The sequence below is a fragment of the Gallinula chloropus genome, assembly GCF_964237585.1.
Source record: "Gallinula chloropus genome assembly, chromosome: Z".
Taxonomy (NCBI): Eukaryota; Metazoa; Chordata; class Aves; order Gruiformes; family Rallidae; genus Gallinula; species Gallinula chloropus.
Genome location: NC_140089.1, coordinates 12988006 through 13011557, shown reverse-complemented (window position 1 = coordinate 13011557; position 23552 = coordinate 12988006). Strand labels below are relative to the sequence as shown.

General features: G+C 40.7%; 1 protein-coding gene across 1 annotated transcript in view; it reads right to left on the bottom strand.

Annotated features, from left to right (window-relative positions):
• Window positions 1-15886, bottom strand: part of LOC311203221 (PALM2-AKAP2 fusion protein-like) — a gene marked incomplete at its 5' end in the record, with an annotated part of 50940 nt that extends 35054 nt beyond the window's left edge. Inside the window, one exon of the mRNA XM_084277874.1 lies at window positions 15827-15886. Within this exon, the coding sequence (XP_084134000.1) occupies window positions 15827-15886 (60 nt within the window). The remainder of the gene's footprint in view (window positions 1-15826) is intronic.
• Window positions 15887-23552: the final 7666 nt, after the last annotated feature.

The window sequence follows — 23552 nt, the reverse complement described above, 5'->3', positions numbered from 1 at the left end:
TACTCCAGTGAGCAAACAAGGAATCAGGAACGACAAAATTACTGATGTTTGCGGTAAGCCATATACAGGGGAAAAGACTTTTCTCTGCTTTCTTAGAATGTGTCAACAGCACTGGCTTATCTATGCTGTAGTTGTGGGTGTGAGGTGGGTGAAAGCTGCACTTCACAACCCGTAACAGCAGACACGACCACTGCCGCTCGGTGTGATTCCTGTGGCTGTGTACAACAGTCACTTCATGGTAAACTTTTCACCTTTGGTCTTTAGAGGTTTAAAAGTCTAAAGCTTCTACAAGCATCCCTCGCTGTAGAGGTATGCAAGTGGATGAGCTTCTCCTTAGTGCTAAAGGTGAGGTAACTCAAGCTGGCCTGATGAGCACTCTCAATAAGTGTAGGAGGACACCTCACCCTGCTGCACACCATCTTCAGCTGCTTCATGCTTCCATGAGTTAGGTGTGCATGGTGGACCCCAAGGAGTAACTGAGCAGCCCCGTATTGGCTGCCTAGTAGGAACAATCCTTGGCCGGGTTTTGCCTCTCTCTGTAAAAGGTGATTTGAAGAAGCTTCTTCTGGGCTGATTTTAAACACTTTTAGCACTTGAGATGACCTGACATCCTACATGCTGAGGCTGATTCTCAGGCAAACACAAAAGACAAGACAAAAAAGAAAAAATCCCAACCCCACGACCACCCAAGTTAAAACAAGCCATTTATTGTGGTAGCAAGGAATGTGCACACAATGTTTATTTTGATTTGTTTATATAAGGTAGCTGGAAACAAAGATCCTTCGGAGTTTTGAAAAACCTAACAGAAAAATGTTTGGTTTAAAATAGAACAAAATGTTTAGGCACCTCCCAGACTTGCAAGCTGGAGTTAATTTCTATTCATTCAGTTTAAATCTGAGTGTTTTAACTCTGGTGCTTTCTTCAAGCATTAGATCTTGCAGAGGCAAAGCAAAGAGGATAGTTCGCGGTTATGGGAGTCAGGATTTCTTCCTAGGAGTCAAACCTGTGCCTGTATTTACAGAAAACTTAATGAACTTTTAGGGAACTTGAGGACTGAAGTGAAAATACTTCAGGCTGTCTGCAGTTTACCTCAGGTTTCAGAAGAAAGTTGGGTATTATCAGGAGACCCTCCCATCACCATCTGTTGAATATGTTAACTAAAACAGATTTAAGCAAGTTCCTCTAAGTATAACCCAGGAACATACAGGGTTGTTACAGGTGTGAGGTTGCTGTAGGTTTGAATGAACACAGTAGTTCAACTAAACATATACAGAGAAAAGTAGGAAGGGGAAATCCCAGCAGACTGGAAAGAACGAGACACTTGATTGCACTAACAGCAACCACTACAGCAGCCACTCCTACCTGCTGCCTACCTCAACAAGACCATTAAGAAGCATGGGGCATCTCACCAGCATCAGTTGGATATGACTAGCCTATTGCCAACTGTCAAACAGTCCCAAGCTTAGAAAAGATGTGTAATTTTCAAGTTGTGTTTAATGCTTCTTTGTAATTAGCCAGCTGTCATTACTTTTATACTTAACATGGGCAAATGTCAAAACAAAATTCCAAACCCAGGTTTTGTTTTGGTTTTTTATTAACAAAATTCCAAACCCAGGGTTGGTTTGCTTTTTAAAATTTTTCTGTTATAATTGATTAATTTTAGCTCTGCTTATTAAACAGCAACAGCAACAATAAAATTACTTTATGGCACAGAAAAGATCACTGAGGATTCTTCTCCCTGTCTCCCTCTGTGTCTTCCTGCCTCCTTGCCAAACCCTTAGCCTCCTGCCTCTCATCATCACTCAGCATCAGCAGAGTTGGGTGTTCAGAAGGAATCCTGCACAAGCAGCAAGATGATTTTGAGCAGCCAACTGATGTTAAGTGTCTCTGGTGCCAGGCAGCAACTTCTGAGGCTAAGCCTCCCAAGAGTGCAGGGTTCAAAGAATTAAATTTTACTTGAAAAAGAGTGGCACATAGCTTTGGATGTACAGGCAGGTTATTTCTAGTAAAAACCCATCCTTAAATTCATTTTTCAAAAACCTTCCAGAAATCCATAATCTTGCTTTCCTGTGCCTCCAGAAAGGTGTAGGAAAACACAAGTAAGATGTCTCCTCACAGCTTCAATCTTAGACATACATCTAATGCCATCCAGAAAGACTCCAGGCCTACAGAAAAAGATGAGCACTGTGCTACTTATCAAATGAACAGTGGACTATCAGAAAATGTTAAGGCAACTTTAACTGCAAAAGAAACATGAATGTGCAGTGATTTTATAGTATTTGGAGACAATTATTTTAAATTTTCCAGTAGTGTCTTACCAATAAGCCTGTGTTGAGGCACTGGCTTATTTCCCAGTGTTAACGAATTTCTTATAGGGCTCCCTGCTATAAATTTAAGCTTCACTATATTGATGGCAGCGTGCAAAAAGTTTTAAATATGATTGTAGTATGACACCCTACATAAATTCAGCATTAAAATTTAGTTAATTCTTCAGCAAATTCATCAGTAAAAGTAATGAATTTCTCCCTGAGCAGAGGTACAACATGAATTCTGGGGCTACAGGATCCCCCCTGAAATTCCACTGCTTTCTGAGACAGAAGATTAAACAATAAAGCAGAAGATGAGAAAACAGGAATGAGCTTGCCAACAGTAAAGGCAATGAAACCAGCACCATGTTCCACTATAAGCATACTCCTCCTGATGCAATAATATTTTCTTATTAAAAAAAATGCTGGGTTGGAAATATCTGAACTGCCTTTCGCACTTCGGAGAGGGAGGTGAAGGAGAATGCTGAAGGAGCTTTTCCATACTGGGGCTGAAAAATCACACAAGGACAAGACGTTCAAAGTCGAAATAATCAGAAGAAAAGGCTATGCACTCTGAAAGTCAACACATGTGCATACAGGTTTGCACGTACTTAATCCTGAAGTGTAAGTGAGATTTTGTGTGCATTTTAAAAAATAAATTTGAATAAAAGATGTTTAATACCAAAATCTTCCTAAGGAGAGGGCTACTAGTATCTTTTATTTGTACGTTAAATTAATTCATAGAACACATGGGAGAGACTATTTTTTTTTATTTTCTAAGAGCATTACAACATGATTTCTTAATGACATGATTTTAAAATATTCTCTTGCAAATTTATTTCTCCTCATTAAAGAACTGATGGCGAAGAGCTGTCTGTAAATCTGTACTGTGTGTGAGATGCAGACAGCTTACAGAACTGTTGCTGATACCCTGTTGGGCTGCGTTGCCCTATTTGTCAACTTCTTTTCACAGAGATTCAAACAGACAGCATGAATTAGGCCTTAGACCCAGAAATTACAAACTATTACATATTGGCAGGCCTCAAATCCTACTATACAAATACTGTGTTTTCAGATGAAAAAATCTGCTAGACTGAGAATTGAGGCAGCTGTTCATCCTTCCCTTCCCTTCCCTTCCCTTCCCTTCCCTTCCCTTCCCTTCCCTTCCCTTCCCTTCCCTTCCCTTCCCTTCCCTTCCCTTCCCTTCCCTTCCCTTCCCTTCCCTTCCCTTCCCTTCCCTTCCCTTCCCTTCCCTTCCCTTCCCTTCCCTTCCCTTCCCTTCCCTTCCCTTCCCTTCCCTTCCCTTCCCTTCCCTTCCCTTCCCTTCCCTTCCCTTCCCTTCCCTTCCCTTCCCTTCCCTTCCCTTCCCTTCCCTTCCCTTCCCTTCCCTTCCCTAGCTGCTCAATCCAACCTTCCAGGTGTTCTGCCCCATCTGTGTGGGCATGAGCTCAGTGTATTGCTGTAAGCAGTGACATCGTCAAGTGACATTTATTAATGAAGATGCTTGCCACTGACAGAAGACTTGCCAGATGTGTGCCAGACCCTGAGACAGCAGTCCATTACCTGAGACCTCCCACCATTTCTGTCACTGAAAAGTAACTTTCTCTCAGGCAGGCGTGAGCATCACAGTGGCTCTGTGCGGGAGGTCTGGTAAAGACCTATTCTGCTCCATCACTGCTGAGAGAAACAAGGAGCTGCTGCTTCCTCTTGCAGGCTGCAGAACTGGCAACGATGATTACCCTCAAAACCACACATTTCTGCAATTTCTCTTTTCTGACTTTTTTCCAGAGTGTTTTCTCTTCCTTGTTTGTTTTTCCTCAAGTTTTCTTTTCAGTGTCAGCTGTCCCTCTTCCTCTGGCTTCCTTCATCCACCACCTGCTCGTATCTCAGTGAAAGGGGTCATGCTATGTGCATCAAGCAATGTTCCTTCCGTGTGCCGTCTTGTAATAGCAAGATCCCCACGGTTTGAGCCTGTTCATCCTGCCTCTGCCCAAGCTGACCTCTGCTGAGGTTCTGTGTAAGGATCCCACTCTGAATGCAAAGCTGAAACACAGCTCATCAACTGCCCAGCAGTCCTCCTGTTTGGCATTTTCAAGTGTTCAGCTACAAGCTGGGGTGATGTATCAGTCTCTAAACCAACGTGCTGTCTCACACTCTAGGCAAACATCAGCATGGAGAGATTTGTTTTTAATTCCCTCCTCCTATTACAGCAATAGCAACAATAAAATCAACCCATAATGATTTCTTGGGCTCACACCAGCTGCTGAGCAAATTGAGGCTCTAACAATGACAAGGATGCAGGGTTTTGGAAAGAAATTGCAAATATTGTACTAGAACGTGTCCACCACCTGCAGCTGTCTTTAAGGGCAGAGAAAAGCTCTCCCTGGCAGCAATACACCTGAGAGTCAGCATGACCACACGTACAGGATGAGCATTTTTATATAGCTTGAGGGAAGCAGGGAGGCAGCAGCCCCCTCACTGCGGTAACTGGCTGTGGGGCCAGAGGGTGACTTCGTGGTGAACTTTATCTCATGCATCCATGCATCTGTCAATATATTCTACCTCGCAGCAAATTCTAGGTCTGGGAAAGGCAGCCCAGCTTGGAGTGTCTCCCCAGCCTGTATTCCTGTACGATGAATGAAATGGTCTGCACAGAGGCAGCTAGAGAAACATGGGTTGGCACTGCAATTCTATGAATTAAGTTGCAATCTGGACAGCCCAGACACAAGAAGAAACCCATAAAGCCCATCTGTATTTCCTCTGCTGTTACAAGAACACCTACCTCCTTCCATATGTTTAGCCTCACCATACCTTTTATTTCTCAGTGCCACTTTTTTGACTGACTGGTTAGTAAACAAGGGGCTTGGTTTGCAGGAAAAGGTTAACTCCAAGATTTCTTTTTGCATTATTAACAGTCACTGTAAGAGTAGGGGAACTGTAATCGCTTTCAGGCTGAAAGCTTGAGGTTTGAAGCACAAACTGTCTATCTGTTTGGTGTGTGCCTAGCTCTCATCTGAACAGAATTCTCTGATCATGCAGATTTGGGACAAACCATATCTGTTTACTTTCTTAGGAGCAGCTGCAGGGCAGGGGGAGGCTGTGGCAGCTGCCAGCTGAAGCAACCACACCTGCCTCTAGCATCCCCTCCAAAACTCCTTCCTCCTTGCCCAAAATTCCTTCCACTTGCCTTAGGGTCCCAAAACATGCTCAAGCACCTGTCTAACTTTACTGCCTCCAGGTAGCTTCTCTAGTTTTGATGCAGGGGAGCTTAGGAGCTCAGAATGCTGGGAAAAATCTCAAGCTCAATTTTCACACAATTAAAACAACGCAGCACTTTTTTTTTTCCCTTCCCCAACTGACATGCTAGTTTTGGTGTTTTCCCTTTCTGAGTGACAGAACAAGAACGTGATTGTTCAAAAGGAACTTTTACAAAGAAGATAGAAATGCGGGTTTTTTTCTTTTTATGTGCTTTGCAACTCACTAAATGTCAAGACAGCAGTCGTGTGTACTCTATGAGTTGAATTCAATTTATCAGAATTGACACATTCAAAATAAGGCAGGGACCTAAATTAGTTATCATAACTAGAAAAATAAATACAACCACTAATCTCAGAAGTCAGTTTGTATTCTTTATGATGACTTAAAGCTGGCAGTCTTCATCATGTGAGATCTGTGAGCTATAAATAAACTTAGAACAAACTAACATTTTTTTTAATATGCAGGACTTAATGCATTACAGTTTTCTGGCAGAACTAAAAATAACAACAGACTAAAAACATGTCTCATTTTTAACAACCAAAAAAACCCCAAGCCAGTAAAGCAGACCTCCAAAAAAGGAAATCTCTAATCTACAAGTGCAAATATTCAAGTATGTCTCCAGTTCTTCTCATTCAGCATAATAAGAGGGGAAATCAGGCCACCAGAAGTTTACAGACTAATGCAATTACAGGGTGGCTCAATAAGCACTGAGTTGTCTGTTATCTATGACATGTAAGATAAAGCTGTGCTAACAGGTCTGGATTTCCTCTCACAAAGCTGAGTGCCCACCAATCAATTAATCTGAATGGATGCTTTTCATGCAGGAAAGTAACAGTCAATTGTTGGCAAATAAATAAATGACCATTTCTTACGGCTATTTTTAAGATCCATTAACTAACTAAATAATTGGATTTACCTATAAATAACAAATGCATTTTCATCAGATAGTGTTTAACATTTCTTACATCACAGGTGAAAAAAAAATCCTCTTAGCAGGTCTAATATTAAAAGACAAATAAAATTAAGCCCATAATCATAGCACTACCTCAAAATCACCATGAACTCACTACAAATACAAGGATACAACAAATGTCATTAAAAAGTCACTCACTGTAAGAAAGCCACTTGAAGAAAATCAAGTTGTTCTGCTGTTTGCAAGTGGGATGAACGTGGGAAACTGCCTCTCCTGGAATGGCGAGCAGCAGCTTGCACATGGACAACAGCAGAGAGCTGGACCAACTCCAGATGTATTGAAAGCAGAGATCATTGTTTTTTGGAACCACAAACACTGCAGACCAGGCCCTTAAAACAAAAATGCTGGAACCCTACTGCTTAAAGTTAAACTCCCGGATTCAGTTTCTGACACCTTAAAAAATGGTTTCTGGGCCTGACACATTTAGATGTTACTGATGCATACACATTCAGATTTAAATGCTGAATTTTAGGTTTTCAACTTTGCCAGTTTGGGCTGTCAAGGTCCCACCAAGAGAAAAAATAAAATACATACCAGAAGGCCAGTCTGACCACTAACATAGTGTCTAATGCTTGAGGATCTCAGATGCTGAAAGGAAAGGTGGACAGTGCTACAAAACCTTCATTACAAACTCAATAGGAAAGTTACCCAGACTAATTCAAAGTTTGCCAATAGCTGAATATAAAACACTCACACCACAGTCCAAGGGCTGACACTTCTCCAAACCAAGGATGATCGTTATTGCCAATGTTGACTAGGACATGAAGTACCCAGCTTCTAAAGGGGTAATTCAACTTGACCTAGGTTGGATCTGGACTGTTTTGTCAGGGAACAAGAAGAGCATGTTGTTCTTCCACCCAGAAATGATTTTCATAGCACCTTGGTACTCTGCTCAGGGGGCACCATCCTGCTTGGCTACACCTTCCAACTTTGGACTCTCTGTAACATGCATAAAGAACTATTTCATATTAAGTCAACTGATAACTTTCAAAAAACACGTCTGCTTCACTGTGTAAGGCAGCTAAGCAGAATTTACCCAAGGTAATATGTGGATTCAATTAGGGGACCCTGAACATCTCAGCAACTAAGTAACAACCTGGTAATGTGCTTAAAGGTGGGTTAGCACTGACATCCCTTCTTACCAATTAGTGTGGTCTCAAAAAGGATAAAGATCATAGCTTTGTGAAGTTAGCTATTACAGAAGCAGTGCCAAAAACTGCAGTGTAACTAAGGGTATGTCTTGCTAGTTGAGCTCACCCAGGCTCAGACCTGCATGTTGCATTCCATCACCACTCTGTTTTTTACACAGAAACCTTGTTCCTTGGTTTGGCAAAAGTACTGTTTGGGCTAGTAACACAGGCTGGAGCCCAGGTGGCTGCTGGGTTTGCCTCTAAACCTGCTCATTCTGCAGCAAGGGATGCACATGACTGCCAATGGTCCTCATCCAACCCGAAGGATGAAGAGACGAGTCTCTGATGTCATATTTCAATTTTGTAGTGGAAATGATAATGTAAGTATAGACCCAAACTATGCTAAAAGTACGAAATTACCTTTTAACCAAGACACTTCACCATGACCATCTCATCAGGAAATCTGATTAATGCTCTGAAGCAACAGCTCCATCCCAGACATCGGCCTTAATGTACTAGACACTATCCTAATTTTAACACAGCAGTAATAGCCTGGTCACAGCTTTGAACCTGAGCTAAGCAAAGAGATGGACACACGAAGGTAGGGGTCAGTTATCAGGTGACAACAACGTGAAAGTATCATGGACTAAAAGCAGAGAACATGCACATGCCATCGACCTTACTATTCCCAGCCACAGGTGTGTGTTGGCATCACAACAATGGTAAGTAAGACTTGAAGGAAGACACTGAGAAGGTTTTTTAAATGGTTAGACAGACAGTAATTAAAGTCATAAATCAGAGTGTCTTCCAAGCCTGCAGGTTATGCAAGAGAAAAAAAGCAATCAGTCAACAATCTTCAGACAAAGCCAAAGTTAAAGGAGTTCTCAGAGGAGCAAGAAGCACAAGAAATTTCTGTCTGCACTGGGAGTGTTCAGGGAGACCAAGAGTAAAATAATACATATCTTCTAACAGGAAGCTGTTAGCTGTGAGTATAATTAATGAAGGGAACAATTTAAAACAGGCTGTGATGAATGCTCCCTTACAGGACATGTGGAATCAAAACTGGATGTTTTTCTAAAAGATAAGCTCTAATCCAAACACAAGTCAACTCAGGGAAACCTAGTGGTCTGTGTCACAATGCCAGTCATAACGTGATCACAGCTGACCCATGAATATAATGAGTCATGAATACCAGCAGTACTGTTCCTTCCTCCAGTGAAGTGCCTGGTGATATGGTGCCTGGATGTGGGTGGGTTATGATTAATGATGTATTTTACTGCAACTTTGCTCAAGAAATTTTTTTCCCTGTTGATTGCCATGGCTTGGACAAATTCTTTTTCCAGGAATTATGATAAAAAATTGACTTCAGCTCCATTCTGTCCTTAAGTACAGGTATTTTTTTGCTTTCCCAGCACAAAATGAGCAACAATCTTTTAATGCGAACTGGAGCCAAGTTTTAATTATTTAAAGTTTATACCAACATGAACCCAGTATAAATTATCAACACATCATCAGAGACTAGTCCTTATTACTGCCAGAAAATGGCAATCAAAGTACGTAGCAGCATACTTAAACAATCGAGTTGCAACATGTTGAGAAGAAGCCTTGAAAGTCTTTCTCACTGAATGAGGAAAGTGAACATGGTGGTCAGCACAAAACACATTGTTCTGGAAAGGATCTGGTTAGCTGTCAGGGAACGTGCTGACACTATCATTCCTTCTTTACCCCAGTTGATCATTATTACCTTTCTTCTGTCTTCTCCAGTACCTTAACACTGAGGACCTCAATAAGCCTTCCTACACCTTCTGTTCCTGATGGATGGGTCTGTTTCTCCCTCATTTTCTCTTTTGTTCCAGGCTCTTCCATTCTTCTACCACTTCTAGGCCCTGTTTTCACCATTATTTCCTCTCTGCCCCACTGGTGGACAAATAATTGGGATTCCTTCATGCAGGGCGTGATGATTTAAATACTAAATCCAGGCTGAGCTCAACTGAGATGAATGCATGATATTCTGCAATCTGTTAAGCAAAATGTTGATGCTTCTAGCAAGGTCTTTGGATGTCTGGAGCTCCCATTTCTTGGCTTCTAGTTTCCTGGATTTTATTACTATCAGTAATAAATATCAGTAAAATTCATGCTTTGGTGGCAAGCTACTCTCTGGATTTCTCTGATGTTGCATTCAAAGATCACATAGCAATCTCCAAGTTGATCAATACTAGTATACCAAGAGCAGTATTTCTCATCTGGCCAACAATTATGCTCAGTATCAAAACAGATATATTTTACAGTGAAGAAAATAGTGGGAGATGTCAAAGACCTTGTGAGAAATACAGGTTTAGGTTCTGAGGCAGAGTTAAAATTATGTTGCTAAAAATTAGCAGGGAGTATTATTACAACCTTGAAAGTATGGAATTATACAAAGAGTCAGACATTCTTCTTGTTAGAAGATGTTTCTGCAAATTTGATGTTGGGAGTCCTAGATTTAATAATTCAAATAATTAGCATGTTTTGCTCATCTGCATTTCTTTAATTTTGGAACAGGATTGCTTGGTTTGAAATTGCTGGGCTACTCAAGGGCAACCAGATAAATATCATAATGGGAGGACCATACCTCTTCCACTCAGTTAAATATCTTTCATTTAAAGTACACTCACTTGTTTGGTTTTTTTTGCTTTACAACCCTATTTAAAATTCCAATACTTATGAGGTTTAAGTTCCAAGATATGAAATGTACCTGAAAACAGTAGTCACTGAAAATTACTAGGTTGTTTTTTTTTTAAACCCGGAAATGATTAACAAATAACATTTAAAGGCCAACTATTCAAATCCCATTCCCAAAAGCATCCTCTTCAGTCTATTAGAAGTGCAATTGCACACTGGTCATATGCAAAACAAAGAGCAGTGAGTGGTTCTATACCTTGGGCAAACCTCAGTTGCTTGGGGTCAACCTTAAATGACTAAAGATTAGGAAGGAAAACAGAAGTTTAAAGAACCAGTAGCACTTCTGAAAGGCAAAATTATGGGCATCAATGTAGCAACAGAAACAACAGGGAGGAAGTGGTTTAAGTGCAGTTTGTAGCAGAGTGGGTACAAACAGCAGAGATAAAATGACCCATAATACTACAATAATGTGCATAAACTTGAATTGCTGGCATCTGATGGTATCATAAAATCACAGAATTGTAGGGGTTGGAAGGGACCTCTAGAGATCGTCAGGTCCAACCCCCAAATGGTACTAAACCTCCTTAATCGTAAAACAGTAAAACTAATTCCATTTGCTCTGATGTGATTACTAAAGTTCCATAAAGCCAAGAAATAGCATTTAAAAGCACAAAAATGTAGCTATATAGTCCATTTTATTTTCCTCATGCTTTTTAAGTCCTCAGAGGTCAGTCTGAATTTTTATCCTGTTTCCCGCAAGGAAAGAGTTAATTTTCTTCCTAGTAGCTGGTGTAGTGCTGTGTTTGGATTTCAAATGACAGCAATGTTGATAACACACTGATGTTTTAGTGGTTACCAGTCAAGGACTTTTCAGCTTCTCCTACTGCTCTGAAAACAAAAAGCTGGGGGGCTGGGGTTGAGAACCTGGGAAGGGACACAGCCAGGACAGCCAACCTAAACTGACCAAAGGGATGGTCCATACCATCATACTTTATGATGCTATGTTCTGTTCATAGCTGAGGGTTGACCAGGAACTAGTTTGCCTAGAGAACTAGCTGAATATCAGCTTTGGATGATAAGCAGTTGCACTGTGCATCACTTGTCTTGTGTATTCTTTTATCATGATGATGTGATTGTCTTCCTTTTCTGTTCTATTAAACTATCTTTATTTCAACCCACAAGTTTAACCTTTTTTTTTTTAACTTTTTCTTTTCCATCCACATCTGTCTGGTGGGGCGGGGGGGGGGGGGCGGGGGGAGTGGTGGGGTGGTCGGGTGGCAGTGAGCGAATGGCTGTATGGTTGTTTTAGCTGCCAGTCAGATTAAACCATGACACCTATTTTCAAAATTATCTCTTCAACCAGAAAAGGCTAGGAACTTTTCTTTAGTCATTTTTAAAACAGGCTGAAATTCCTCTAGGATCCTTCAACTGCATAAACTAAGAGTTTCAGAGACCTGCTAATTAGTCCAACACTCAGAACCAAAAATCCTGGCAGTGCAGAGAGGACAGAACCTCTTGTGTGCAAGCACCATCCTGTCACGCTGTGCCTTCCTTGCCCTTTTTTCTGTTTACATTGTTGGACACAGAGGCTCTTTGCTTGTATGGCACTACCTGATCCAAATCTATGTAATCAAAGAGTCATCCTCTGCTAATGCATAATGTTAAGCCTAAATCAGGTCCTCTGAGGATGTTTTTGCATTTGTTTACCAAAACAAATTACTGGTCTGAAAACACCACTTGAAATGAAGACGAGATGATTATTTTTCACTTTGTGGGGATATTTATTTGCCTGGGAATAGAGGTTCTTACAAGGGCTGGAGAGTTATGCTAGATCACTCTCAAGAGCCTCCTTCCTGAAATACACCAGGAAATAATACCAGTTCTGTCCTCTGAAGAGAACATACCACAGATTACTTCATCTGAATCACTGAAGATATAATGAGGGCAGTTTTGGTTAGGTATGAAGATATACTTGCTTTCAGTGCTGGACTTAATACATGGTATTTAGAACCATTAGCTAGAAACAGATTATATGCATGTAATAATAACCAACTCCAGTATTTCCTCCAAATCTTGCCTTTCTGTATCACCTAGCAATGCACTAAAATCTAGAAATGTCAGAACAAACAAACAGCTGTATGTATAAAGGAAAAATACCACCTAGCCAAGCAAAATTTACCCCCAGAAAAGAGAAAGGATTGAATCTACCTTTACCAATAAGACCTTCTCAGTTTTATTTGACCTTTAATTAAAAATGATTTAGTGCAAACATACAGCACTCAACAATTCAGGTAAATTCAGAATGCCCAACCTGACAGAGCAACTGCAGAACTTGAATGATTTATGGTCTTTATTTGTTTCTGGTAAGGCTTATGATGTCCTTTAGTCACACACCTGGAGAGGCTTTGCCTCTGCTTTAGGGAATTTATGTTCCTTCAGTTCCTCCTTACTTCCTAAGGGCTAAGCGCAAATTACAGCTTTTCAAATGAGCAGCATTCATTAAATCAAATTACTAGTAATACTGCACTGCCTGAATATGCCCCTAATTAGTCTTGTAACAGTTTTGCTATGTACCAAGAGACCAGAGGTGGCCCTGCCTTTTCACTAATCATATCTATGCTAACTCCAAAGCCCCTAACAATAATGTTTCGGCAAAATCTCTCCACAGTTGGTATCACTATAAATAGCATCTTCAAACTACTGTCACCTTTTCTTCGAACACCCAGCTCTGCACCAAGGACAGCTTGGCCTCTGACTCCAGCGGGAGCAGGCTGCAGGCCTGCATGTCGACCGCAGCTTTCATGCAAGTCAAAGGCAAGCTGGAGAGTCATCCAAGTATGAAATGCTAAATGGCGATGTTGGCCGGACCACAGGCTCACTTAACAGCAGACATGAAATACTGAGGCCTTCCTCCAGAAAGGTCAATGCTAGACTCTCATCAGCTGTCTTATTAATATCATTTAATAAATATTAATGTGCACCAGTGCCTGCATAGGCAAAAGGTAATGTGAAACTTTCATGGGCTTGCTTAATTAGCCCACTGCAACAGAGATAAGCAAATAACTCAGAGAAACAAATATTTATATTATGGTCTATTGTTTGTTTTCAGCATATACAAGGCAGATTTCTAAACCAGGAGCTATGGGCAGCTTCCACATTGTTGCCATACTTGAGGTTTCGAAGCGCCGCAGCACTACCCTGAGAAAGTCCTATGGAATTCTCACCTTCTGAGCACAGCTGTATGTAACACTCCCCAGCCTGATCCTAGACAGCTGTCAGTGCACATGTGTAATGAATGAGTGGTATGTAGACAGCACGCTATGACTTCATGGCCTGGCATAGCCATAGCAGGTGTGACTTCATCCATGGGGGGGGTGCAGTATCATGATGGGGAAGGCACCTCTGCCTGTTTCTGAGCAGGCAACAAAGGAAAGAAAGCTGAAGGCACCGCTTAGTTCCATGAAGCAGCCATCTGCCTGACGGGTTTCAGTCTGAGCAGAAACACACACATTCCTGTTCGAGCTGGCATCACAATCACAAGATTGTAATGCAAGGACAGTAAAGGTATTTAATCTTGTAACCTTTCTGACAGAAAGCGGGCACTTGATTTCATTTGATGTGAGTGCTCCTCAGGCACCCTGTTTAATTTTTGGCTTTGACAGTACCCTGAATTGAAGCCCAGTGACTGAACCGCAGCCAGTGCTGGCATTCTGCTTTCTGACACCTTAATGCACTTGGATCCAAACATCCAAAATTTATGATCATTGCTCTAGTACTTGAACAGCTCTGCACTGCATACAATTCAACGCAGAATGCCATGCCTTGAGGGATCGACTGGACACACGGCCAAATTTTCTTTTCCTTTACAGTTTCTGGTAGGATGGGTGTCTCAGATAGGCTGTAACTTATGACTGAAGAACTGTCTATATTAAAACAGAGCCAGGACAAAAAAGCAATTTGTGTATTTTCTTAATTTTTTCAGTTATGTTTGATTAAGACACTGTGGAGAAAAGAAGGGAGAAGCCTCTGCAGAAAAGCCTCTCCTGCTCCTTATGAAAGCCAGTGACACACATACTGCAGATCCGTATGCATCCAAAACTAAGCTTTTTCCATACAGGAAAGAACAGTTAGAAAACTGAAACCTCTGCCGAGGGAGATCCAACAAACATCCCAGAGACCCCATTCCAGGGGTGAAATGCACAAATACCAGCACTTTGGAAGTCCTGGTGCCACCCTTTTGACCACACAAAATCCTACCTCCATCCCAAAGAAGATTACATAATGACTGATAAGTGATCTATACAATCTGTGTAGTTTGGAACCCTTAAGATAAAAGGATTAGAAAGGGAATAGTCAAAATGGACTTAGCAACAACAAATGCAAGCTATCCTTGTACAGAAAAACAGCTGTGAATGCAGACCTCAATCACTCTGTTTTCCAAGTGCGTGCTTTCTAGAAAAGGCTGATAAAAGCCATCACTCTTCAAAAATCATAAAAGTAGTGAGATACAAGTCTAGCAAGTTGTAAAACTAAAATTATACAAATATATGTCTTGGGGGTTGGAGGGCAGAAAGAGGCAAATCAGAGGGTAGTAATTAGAAGCTGTATTTTCTGGTATTTCTTCACAACTTTTAGGGCTAGAAACCTATTTTCAAAAATTAAAGGTATTTCTGGTATTTTAAATCTTTCGGAAAGGAAAACCATACCAAATATTTCAAGAGCTGTGATAAAATCAGGAGAGTTGAGGAAACATAATAGGTATTTTTGAATTGCAAAGTAACTCTTTCATATTAAATGCCATCAGAGACTAGTAGACTGCTTTCATGGAAAACAATACTGCAATGGACTGCCAGAATAAATGTACAAATAATGACAGGCCAAGTTCATTTAAATCTACACTTTTCAGATGTCAGTCTTGCCAGTCTACCTCCACAGTTAATTGCTGTACTTCCATGAATCCTCAAGGTAGTCTTGAAGAAAATAAAATTTAGAAGATAACTAACAGGTATTAAGCAACTAGGAGGACTCAGAAGATCTGGATTTCACTCTCCTATCTGCTGCAGACTTGCTGCATGACCTTGAATAAAATACTTATCCAGGCTGCAACCCTACCTTAACATGCATCTCCTAAGGCTGCTATGAGATTTAATTAATTAATTCGTCCTATAAACCTTTCAAAAGCCTGGAGATAGAAGGGGCTAAGGAAATAAAAATTATTAACATTTTCTGGAATAGAGTGACATATGTTTGCTGTATGAATATAAAGGCAGAGGCCGATAAACATACACAAACTGTTTTCACATAGTTTCTTCTGACTTGTTCCCTCACATAACAGCAACATGGAAATACACAGTGAAGGAATAAACATTACACTATAGATCCTTCATTTTCTGTGTAGATAGCTCTGACATTGTCTCCCCTTCCCAGCACATTCTTAAGTATACAAATTACACTTGTTTAACAATATTATTAAAATAATGAAAATAAATATTCCTTACCCTCAGCCCCTGCTCCATGGACAAGCAGAGAACCTGCCAGGGTGCTGTGTACCTGAACATGTTTGGCCCCTTCTGTAGACAGACTAAATAGCAAAAGGCACACAAGTCTCCCAGGTCTCCTGGTTTCTTTTCATCTGAGGGATGCTTAAATTGAGAGAAATCAAGACTGTATTCTTCAAGGGCCCCCCAAGCAGACTCTAAGACAGTGTTTCAGCCATTCCACTTGCACCCTGAGGAACTGAATAACTAATTCAATAAGAGGCTTTTTTTCTTGGGAAGAGCTTAGCTCAAACTCAATTAGCATAAATAGGATGATAACCTTTGAACCTCCCACTCCTCCTCTCAGAGCAGGCGATGGTGGACAGCACGTTGCAGCACGGGTGTTCCCTCCCCAGCAAATAACCAGTTTGTATTTCCACTGCTGGCATTCAACTCTGTCTCACAAATCCAGAAGCAGCTACCAGACTATCTGCAGCTTTGCATTTTTCACTTCTGCTATTATCTTTAAGCCCAGCTCAAAGGAAATCCCTTTTCCTCCTGTCATGAGGGTTTCCCCTTCCCTGTCTCCGGTATCCTGACCTCTGCTTGGCAATTGGTATGATTTTGCTGAATAAATTCATGCAGATGCTGCTATAAACACTGTCAAAACAACATCATTATAGTAAATAAAGCTACCAGCCTCACTGAGACGGCAAGGTTTTCTCCAAAATACACTGAAGTGAGCCTTTTACAGCACTGGAAATAGGATGGGCTGCAGCCTTGCTTGTGGTAAGGTTTTCCTCACTGGATTGCCAGTTTTTTAGTCAGAGACTAAGCCCTAGTCTCCAAGAGTTTAAACTGGTAAAAGAGCAAAGCTCTGTTGTTTTGTACATGCATGCTATTTCAGTGATGAACTGAAACGGTACTTCTGTACCCAACTGCTGCTCAGAAAATGTTGGAGTGCTCAATGTACTCCATGGCCATGTTTGCTTTCCTTTTATGTCAGTTGCATGTACTCACAAGCCACCACGGATGGAAATCCAGCCACACAGGTCAAGTAACTAACTTAACCTGGTTTGTTTTTTTCCTTCAGTACAGAACGAAGTAATTTAAGATTTTTATCAACTCAAATCTGACTCAGCGATCCTCAGTACTTTATCTCCACTGCTCGTACTGCTGCAGTCCCACCCAAATAAATTACAGGGATGCGGGAAAATCTCTGCACGACTCGTCTCTACACCTACTTCTAGCAGAGAACCGGGCCGACGGTGCAGTGCTGCTCCCCCATCAGCTAATGAAAACAGTCAGAACACAGTTCTGCAAGTCCTGCTGCAGCATGAATGCCAGCAGAAGCACTCTCACACACTCTGTGGGTTTCTTAAAAAGTTCTCTGAGGAAATACATCTCCTCATACATATTTTGTCTTTCCTGATCGTGAAGTGATAGGCAGCCATGAAGAAAAACCTAGACAAGTAATGAAGTGCTGATTTCACTAAGTACTTGGCAAACAGATGCCCAAGGTCTGGCTCTGCTGAGAAGTTTGTTTCCATACCTGTATTTGTTGCACATACACCATTAATACAGATGTGGTATCAATTGAAAAAAATAGAAGTGCAGTTGTTTTTCAAATTATCAAAATTATGCACATACTTCACTTAGTGGTGGCTTTAACAATGTCTGAACAAGTTGTAATGCACAGTACATAAAGCCCCAACTTCTGCTTAGCTTGCTCAGGTGGCTTTGCTCTATAACCACTCAAGGGAGCAACTCTTTTCCTTCACTTCTCTGTATATTGACATCTTCCTTTGACATTTCTGAAGTCAACTTTGGAAGCAACAAATGATTCAGTTATTTCTTCAGCAGCTGAAAGTGATTTAAACCAGAATGAACCCAGGTAGCACGGTTAATATTTAACCAATTTACATGCTTTTATAACAACCCGAAGAAGAGCAAATGACAAATCCTGTTTCTTAGTAAGAATCTGGATATGACTCTGACATGGATTACAAAAGGACTTAGGTTATGAACACAAAATAGATGAAATGCTTTCTGCTGAAGGAACATTGAGTTACTTCAGTATGGCCAAGGGTAGAAGTGTGGATTTTGGTGAGAAATTACTAATCTACACATCCTTTGAACCCTCTCAGGGCCAAACAAATGCTATGTAATGGAAACAAGTTTGTCCACATTCATCATCTTCATCTTGCAATTTTGTGTGCCTTGCTCATTACCTACATGAAGAAGTTTAACAGAATTAAATTCTGAAGGTAAATGAGAAGATGATACAGAACAGATCAACCTAAGTACCAAGATACTATTCTGCAGATTTAGCAATGAACAGCAGAAACCTAGGAGATCCCAAGGGAAGCCTTAATGACAACACTTTTTGGTCTAACATAGAATATTAAAGAAGCTTTTTAGAAAAAAGGCCTCTGATCTTTGATTTTCCCAGCAGATGAACTGAGTGCTCTTGAATAACTCAGAAACTGTCAGCCGAAAATACTGTGATATATCAAGCTTATTTAGAACAGTTAACTAACGCATCAAAGTCTCTTTCACATCTTTTGCGTTAAGGAATACTCATGCAGGTAGAGAGTTAAAAACAGATAATCTGAACTTTTGTGACCTTGCACCCATACAAATATAACCTGCCTATTTTCTGCAAAAGTTAGCCTTCTTTTTCCTCTTTCACCATGGGCTTTCTCCCTCCTGCTCCAGTAATAAAAAAAAAGAGGTTAACTGAAAGTTCCCCCCATAGCCTATTTTAAATGAAAGAACACAGAGCCACTGATGTCAGAAAATTAATAGAAACATTCCCATACTGAGATCAGAAAGCTAATGCAATTGTTTACTTGTCTTCAAGGAGACACAGCAAACAAAAAGATACATTGAAGGGAAGCCACAAAGAGATAAGACTGTGCCATCCAAGTGTACAGGCTAATGATTGCCCACTACATGTGAAAGCCCATCCTTCTCCCCTCTTACCAGAAATCATTAACAGTAGGGGAGGGCTTTCCAGGGCTCCGAAGTCGAAATACTAACACTCACAGCATTTCTCTCCATCTGGTCATTTTCAGAAGAGCTAGTACAACTTCTTGGATAAGGCAGGATTTCCAGTTGAGATGCAAAATGCAATCAGTCCTCACAAGAGAATGCAAAGCACATACCAATAAATATCACACCCACATTTTGTGGTTTGTGTTTCTCAACCAAGGGTCATTCAACTTCCTGCGAGACTCCAACAGCACAGGATTTACCAGTGCTGCCTTTCTACACCTTTTATTTCCCAATAAATATTTCGATAAGATTAAGAACTTACTCAAGCTGATGAAGCCATAAAAGTTGTTTGTCTTCCAGCTGTCCATGAGTAAAGAAGATGAGACACAGCATCAAAGAGATGAAACCTCCTGCTGTTAACATGCATGTGGCTAAAATACTAGACTGGAATTTATGAGATAAATCCTGTCCTAGTCTCTCATGTCTTGGGAAATACCATTTATTCTCAATGTGTTTTATCAGGGTGTGCTTATAGCATATTTTGCAAGTCGTGGGCAAAAAGTAGGGTAACTTATTTCCTTTTTTGAAGAATGCAGGAAAAATAATTTTTCACATAAAATTAGTGTATGTCAGAACTGATAAAATACTGGGGGTTTTGGGTGGGGTTTTGTTTTTCTTTTTAAATTTTTAAAATTTTTAAAATTTAAATTTTTAAATTCTTTTTCTTTGGTATGCAAAGAACCCAAGAGGAAAAGACACCCAAGATACAGTTTTCATTCTACTCCTTGTTAAAATTTTCACTGCATTCTCCTCAGTGCTCCCCTGAAATGCCATGTCTCACACAGCAGGGTGAGCACTCAAGGACTAAGTAATTGTAAAGTTTGGCAACTGCAAAATACATGGTTTGATGTTCTGAAATTTGGACAAAAGTACTTAGGAGTCTAATCCTGCCTAGTTTCAATCTGTAATTACTGAATTTCAAGAGCACAATATTGCATTAATAGGAACTGGGGAACGGAATAAGAAATTCTAAGAATTCAGCCCAGTGAGCTCCTCAGGAAAGTGTGACAGGTATTTCTAGTATTTCTTGCTGTCATGGTTTGACTCCAGTTGGTCACCAAGAACCACACAGCAGCTCACTTGCTCCCCACACCCAAGGGGAGGGGGAGGAGAATGGAAAAAACTTCTAGGAAAGACAGTTTAATAGGATGACAAAGGGAAGAAGACTAATAGTAACAACATCAATAAATATGAAACAAGTGATGCACAAATGGAATTGCTTGCTATTATTCACCAACATTATTCTCATAATTCAAAACAGCATTATACCAACTACTAGAAAGAAAACTAACTCTATCTCAGCTGAAAACAGGTCAGTCGCTTTATTATTGTTATAATCGTTATTATCACAGAATCACAAGGTTGGAAAAGAAATTTAAGATCATTCTGTGATCAAGTCCCACCATTCCTGTCCTAAGCTAAACCATATCCCTAAGTACCTCATCAACCCTTTTCTTAAAAACATCCAGGGATGGTGACTCAACTCGCTCTCTGGGCAGCCTGTTCCAGGCTCTGACCACTCTTTCATGCAGAACTTTTCCCTAACATCTAGCCTGACCCTGCCCTAGCACAGCTTTGTGCCATTTCCCCTTGTCCTATCTCCTGTCACCTGGCAGAAGAGACCATCGCCCACCTCTCTACAGTCTCCTGTCAGGTAGTTGTAGGTGGTGATAAGGTCTCTCCTCAGTTAATTATCTCCTCAATTATTATTGTTGTTGTTATTATTATTGTTATTATCAATATTACTACTACTATTACCATCATCATTGTTATGGTTCTATTTATACTGCTCCATACTCCCTACGGCAAGAGTCATCCTACATGGACAAAGAACTGGCTTTCCATTCCTACCTCCTGGATGGAAAGGAGTGAGCTTGAATTTTAAAGCAGCCAGTCTACAAATCTCCTGAATTTATCTCTTTGTTCATCTTACGGCTTCTCCTCTGTCACACATAATTTTATTATCCCCATTTTATATGTGACACAAAAGATCAGATTTGAAGTTCTCTGTATCATCAATCTATGCAAGATCTCAGACACTACTCCAGAATCATACAATCTCAGCAATGTACAGAGCCTGTCTTTTCCAATTACATATCCCATATTTCCATACACAAATGAAAAAGCCTGGAAAAAAAAAGTTAAGTTTAATCTGGGGCCTGCATGGGAAACCTGGTGCATGTAAACATGGAAAATATCCTGTAGCTGTGTTGAAGAAAGTCATTATTATGCACATCAGCTGATGATTGGGTGCTGGTTCTAAAACATTGGTCTTACTTCTTTTGGTCAGCCTAATAAAAGACTGCTTCTTTCTACAAAACCCATTTCCCTCGTTGCCCAGTAAGCCTCTGTGGATACAACACTGCTATTATTATATGTCCATCCTCCTAACAAAATGATGCCATCTCTGGGAAAACATTGTGTGAGTGATTACAACATCAGCTGATACTTGGTGCTCCGAGAAGAAATCTCTAAGTATTTCAACAAAAGCATAGGCAAGAAGTTGCTCAGTACCAAATAATTTTCTCAGTATTTAGAAAAAAAAAAGCTTATCCCATCACAAGAAAAAGCCTTTATTCTGAAAAAGAAAGGTTAAAAAGAAAAGAAAAGAAAAAGAGCTAACTAAGTGGCTATGAGCTTGAGTAACATTGTCAGTCTGAATGGAAAACCCGTAAGGAAGGGTGTAAGAAAAATGTAGTCTGTCCAAATGCTAAGCAACACAGCTATAGAAGAGTGTGGCTCTTTGGACTATGTTTCTCAGAAGAAATGCATGAGATCATGAGGAAAAGATCTTACCAGCCACTGGATGCAAAACTTCCCTTGAACACATCATTCTGTGCTCTACATAGAACTAGGGATGACACAGAAGCATGAATTATTTTCATGTCATACAGAAACTTACTTGGCTTGGTGAACAACTGTAAGAGCTTGCTAGCATGTCAAACAAATCCTGCCACCAAAACGCACAGAGATGACATTTATGAGCCACAATCTAGCTCTTGGATCTCAGCAACCTGTGCTTTTAAGGCATGACTCAAAACACAATTAAATGGGTATTTAAATTTACAGTGCAATAAGCTTTGGACTGAGCTCATTCACTGGTATTCACATGGCTCTCTCCTAAGCAGGAAATCCTCAATTCTCACTTATGTTCTTTTCAAATCAGATCCAACTGCTGCTTGTCAACCTTTTAACCTCTGAAAGACCAAAAGCCAAACACTTTTACAAGCGGGAAAGATGACAAAAATCCTGAAACAATTAGTAGAAGAGGAAACTCCAATAAATTCTTCACGGCAACCAGGAATTTTATATATGTATACACACACACACGCACACACACACACACACGTATATCTATCTTCCTAACTTAGTACACCTCTGAGACCCCCCAGTATGAAAAGAACATCCACACATCAGAAGGTAGTGTGGGATGGATGCAAATTTGCTGTCCTGGGAGATACTGAATGGCTGCCTAACGATTTTTTCTGGGGTGTCCCTCCCTAGGTTATATGCCAAACCTGTCCCTGGGCTGCCTACACAAGATATTACATTCTAATCATGAAAGTGCAATCACTTGTGGTTTGGCAGAAAACATCACTAGTGCTTATATAACTACATTTGGGATCATGTGTAGCATCACCATGGAAAAACAGCCTTTTCATTAGCCCAGCAGCCGTTACAGTGGTGCTGGCACCGTGGTTTGGTACGGTTGCAAGAACAGGCTGCCATCATCGTACTGCAGTGCAAGGCAGTCCTAAAGGAGTTGCTGTACTCTTGCTGACCTCCTCCCTGTCCATGCTGGTTTTGGTTGTCTGTCTGGTGATGTGACTGAAAAGTAATCTCCGTGAAAAGCGGTTCATCTGTGGCTGGGTTCAGCTTGCAACTGAACGAATGCAAACATGACCCAGCATGAATTGGCACTGCAGGTTTCTAAACACCATGTTTAACTTGGGTGGTCAGCTACCAAGCCACCAGACTCTTCCCTGCCCCCCCCCCCCCCCCCAATCTGGTGAAATCTGTTCAGCTCATAATCTGAAGTACGGTTTGTGTACAGTTCAAGTTCATGAATGTGCTTTCACGGAATCACAAGGTTGGAAAAGACCTATGAAAATCATAAAGACCAACCATCCCCATCCTCAGATAGACCATATCCCATGTGCAGTATCTCAGGAACCACTGAGAAACTGCTGCAGGAACATTATTAAAAACATACTCTAAATAGACAAGTAGGAAACAAGATATTCCATGTCATCTGGTCCCATTACCTGTTCCAGCATGTCAGCTCATCCTCTTCATGAACTTACTCAAGTTCTGTCTTAAAAAACAGCTAAGAAAATCTTTCCCCACTGTTGCTATGGAAGTGTTAGCCTGATCCTTAAGGACTGGTTTCTAGTTTCTAGTTTACATCTACTAATGGGTAGTTCATCTCTGTTTGTTCTTTTTCCAGTACTGAGGTTTAGTAACCTACTGCCTTTCTTGGTGTTTCCTTCCCTCATGTGTATTAAACTTCTGATATATGCCACTCTGCATATTTTTTTAGACTAAGCAAGTAAAGCTCCTTTAAGCTCAAATTGCAAGTCAAGCTTTCACCTCCTTGCTTGTCCATGCAGAACGCACCCTGTACGCAGTGCAGTGTGGTATTTTGGGAGCATGAGTGGCCAGAAGGTGCATGGTGTCCCAGGTATCAGTA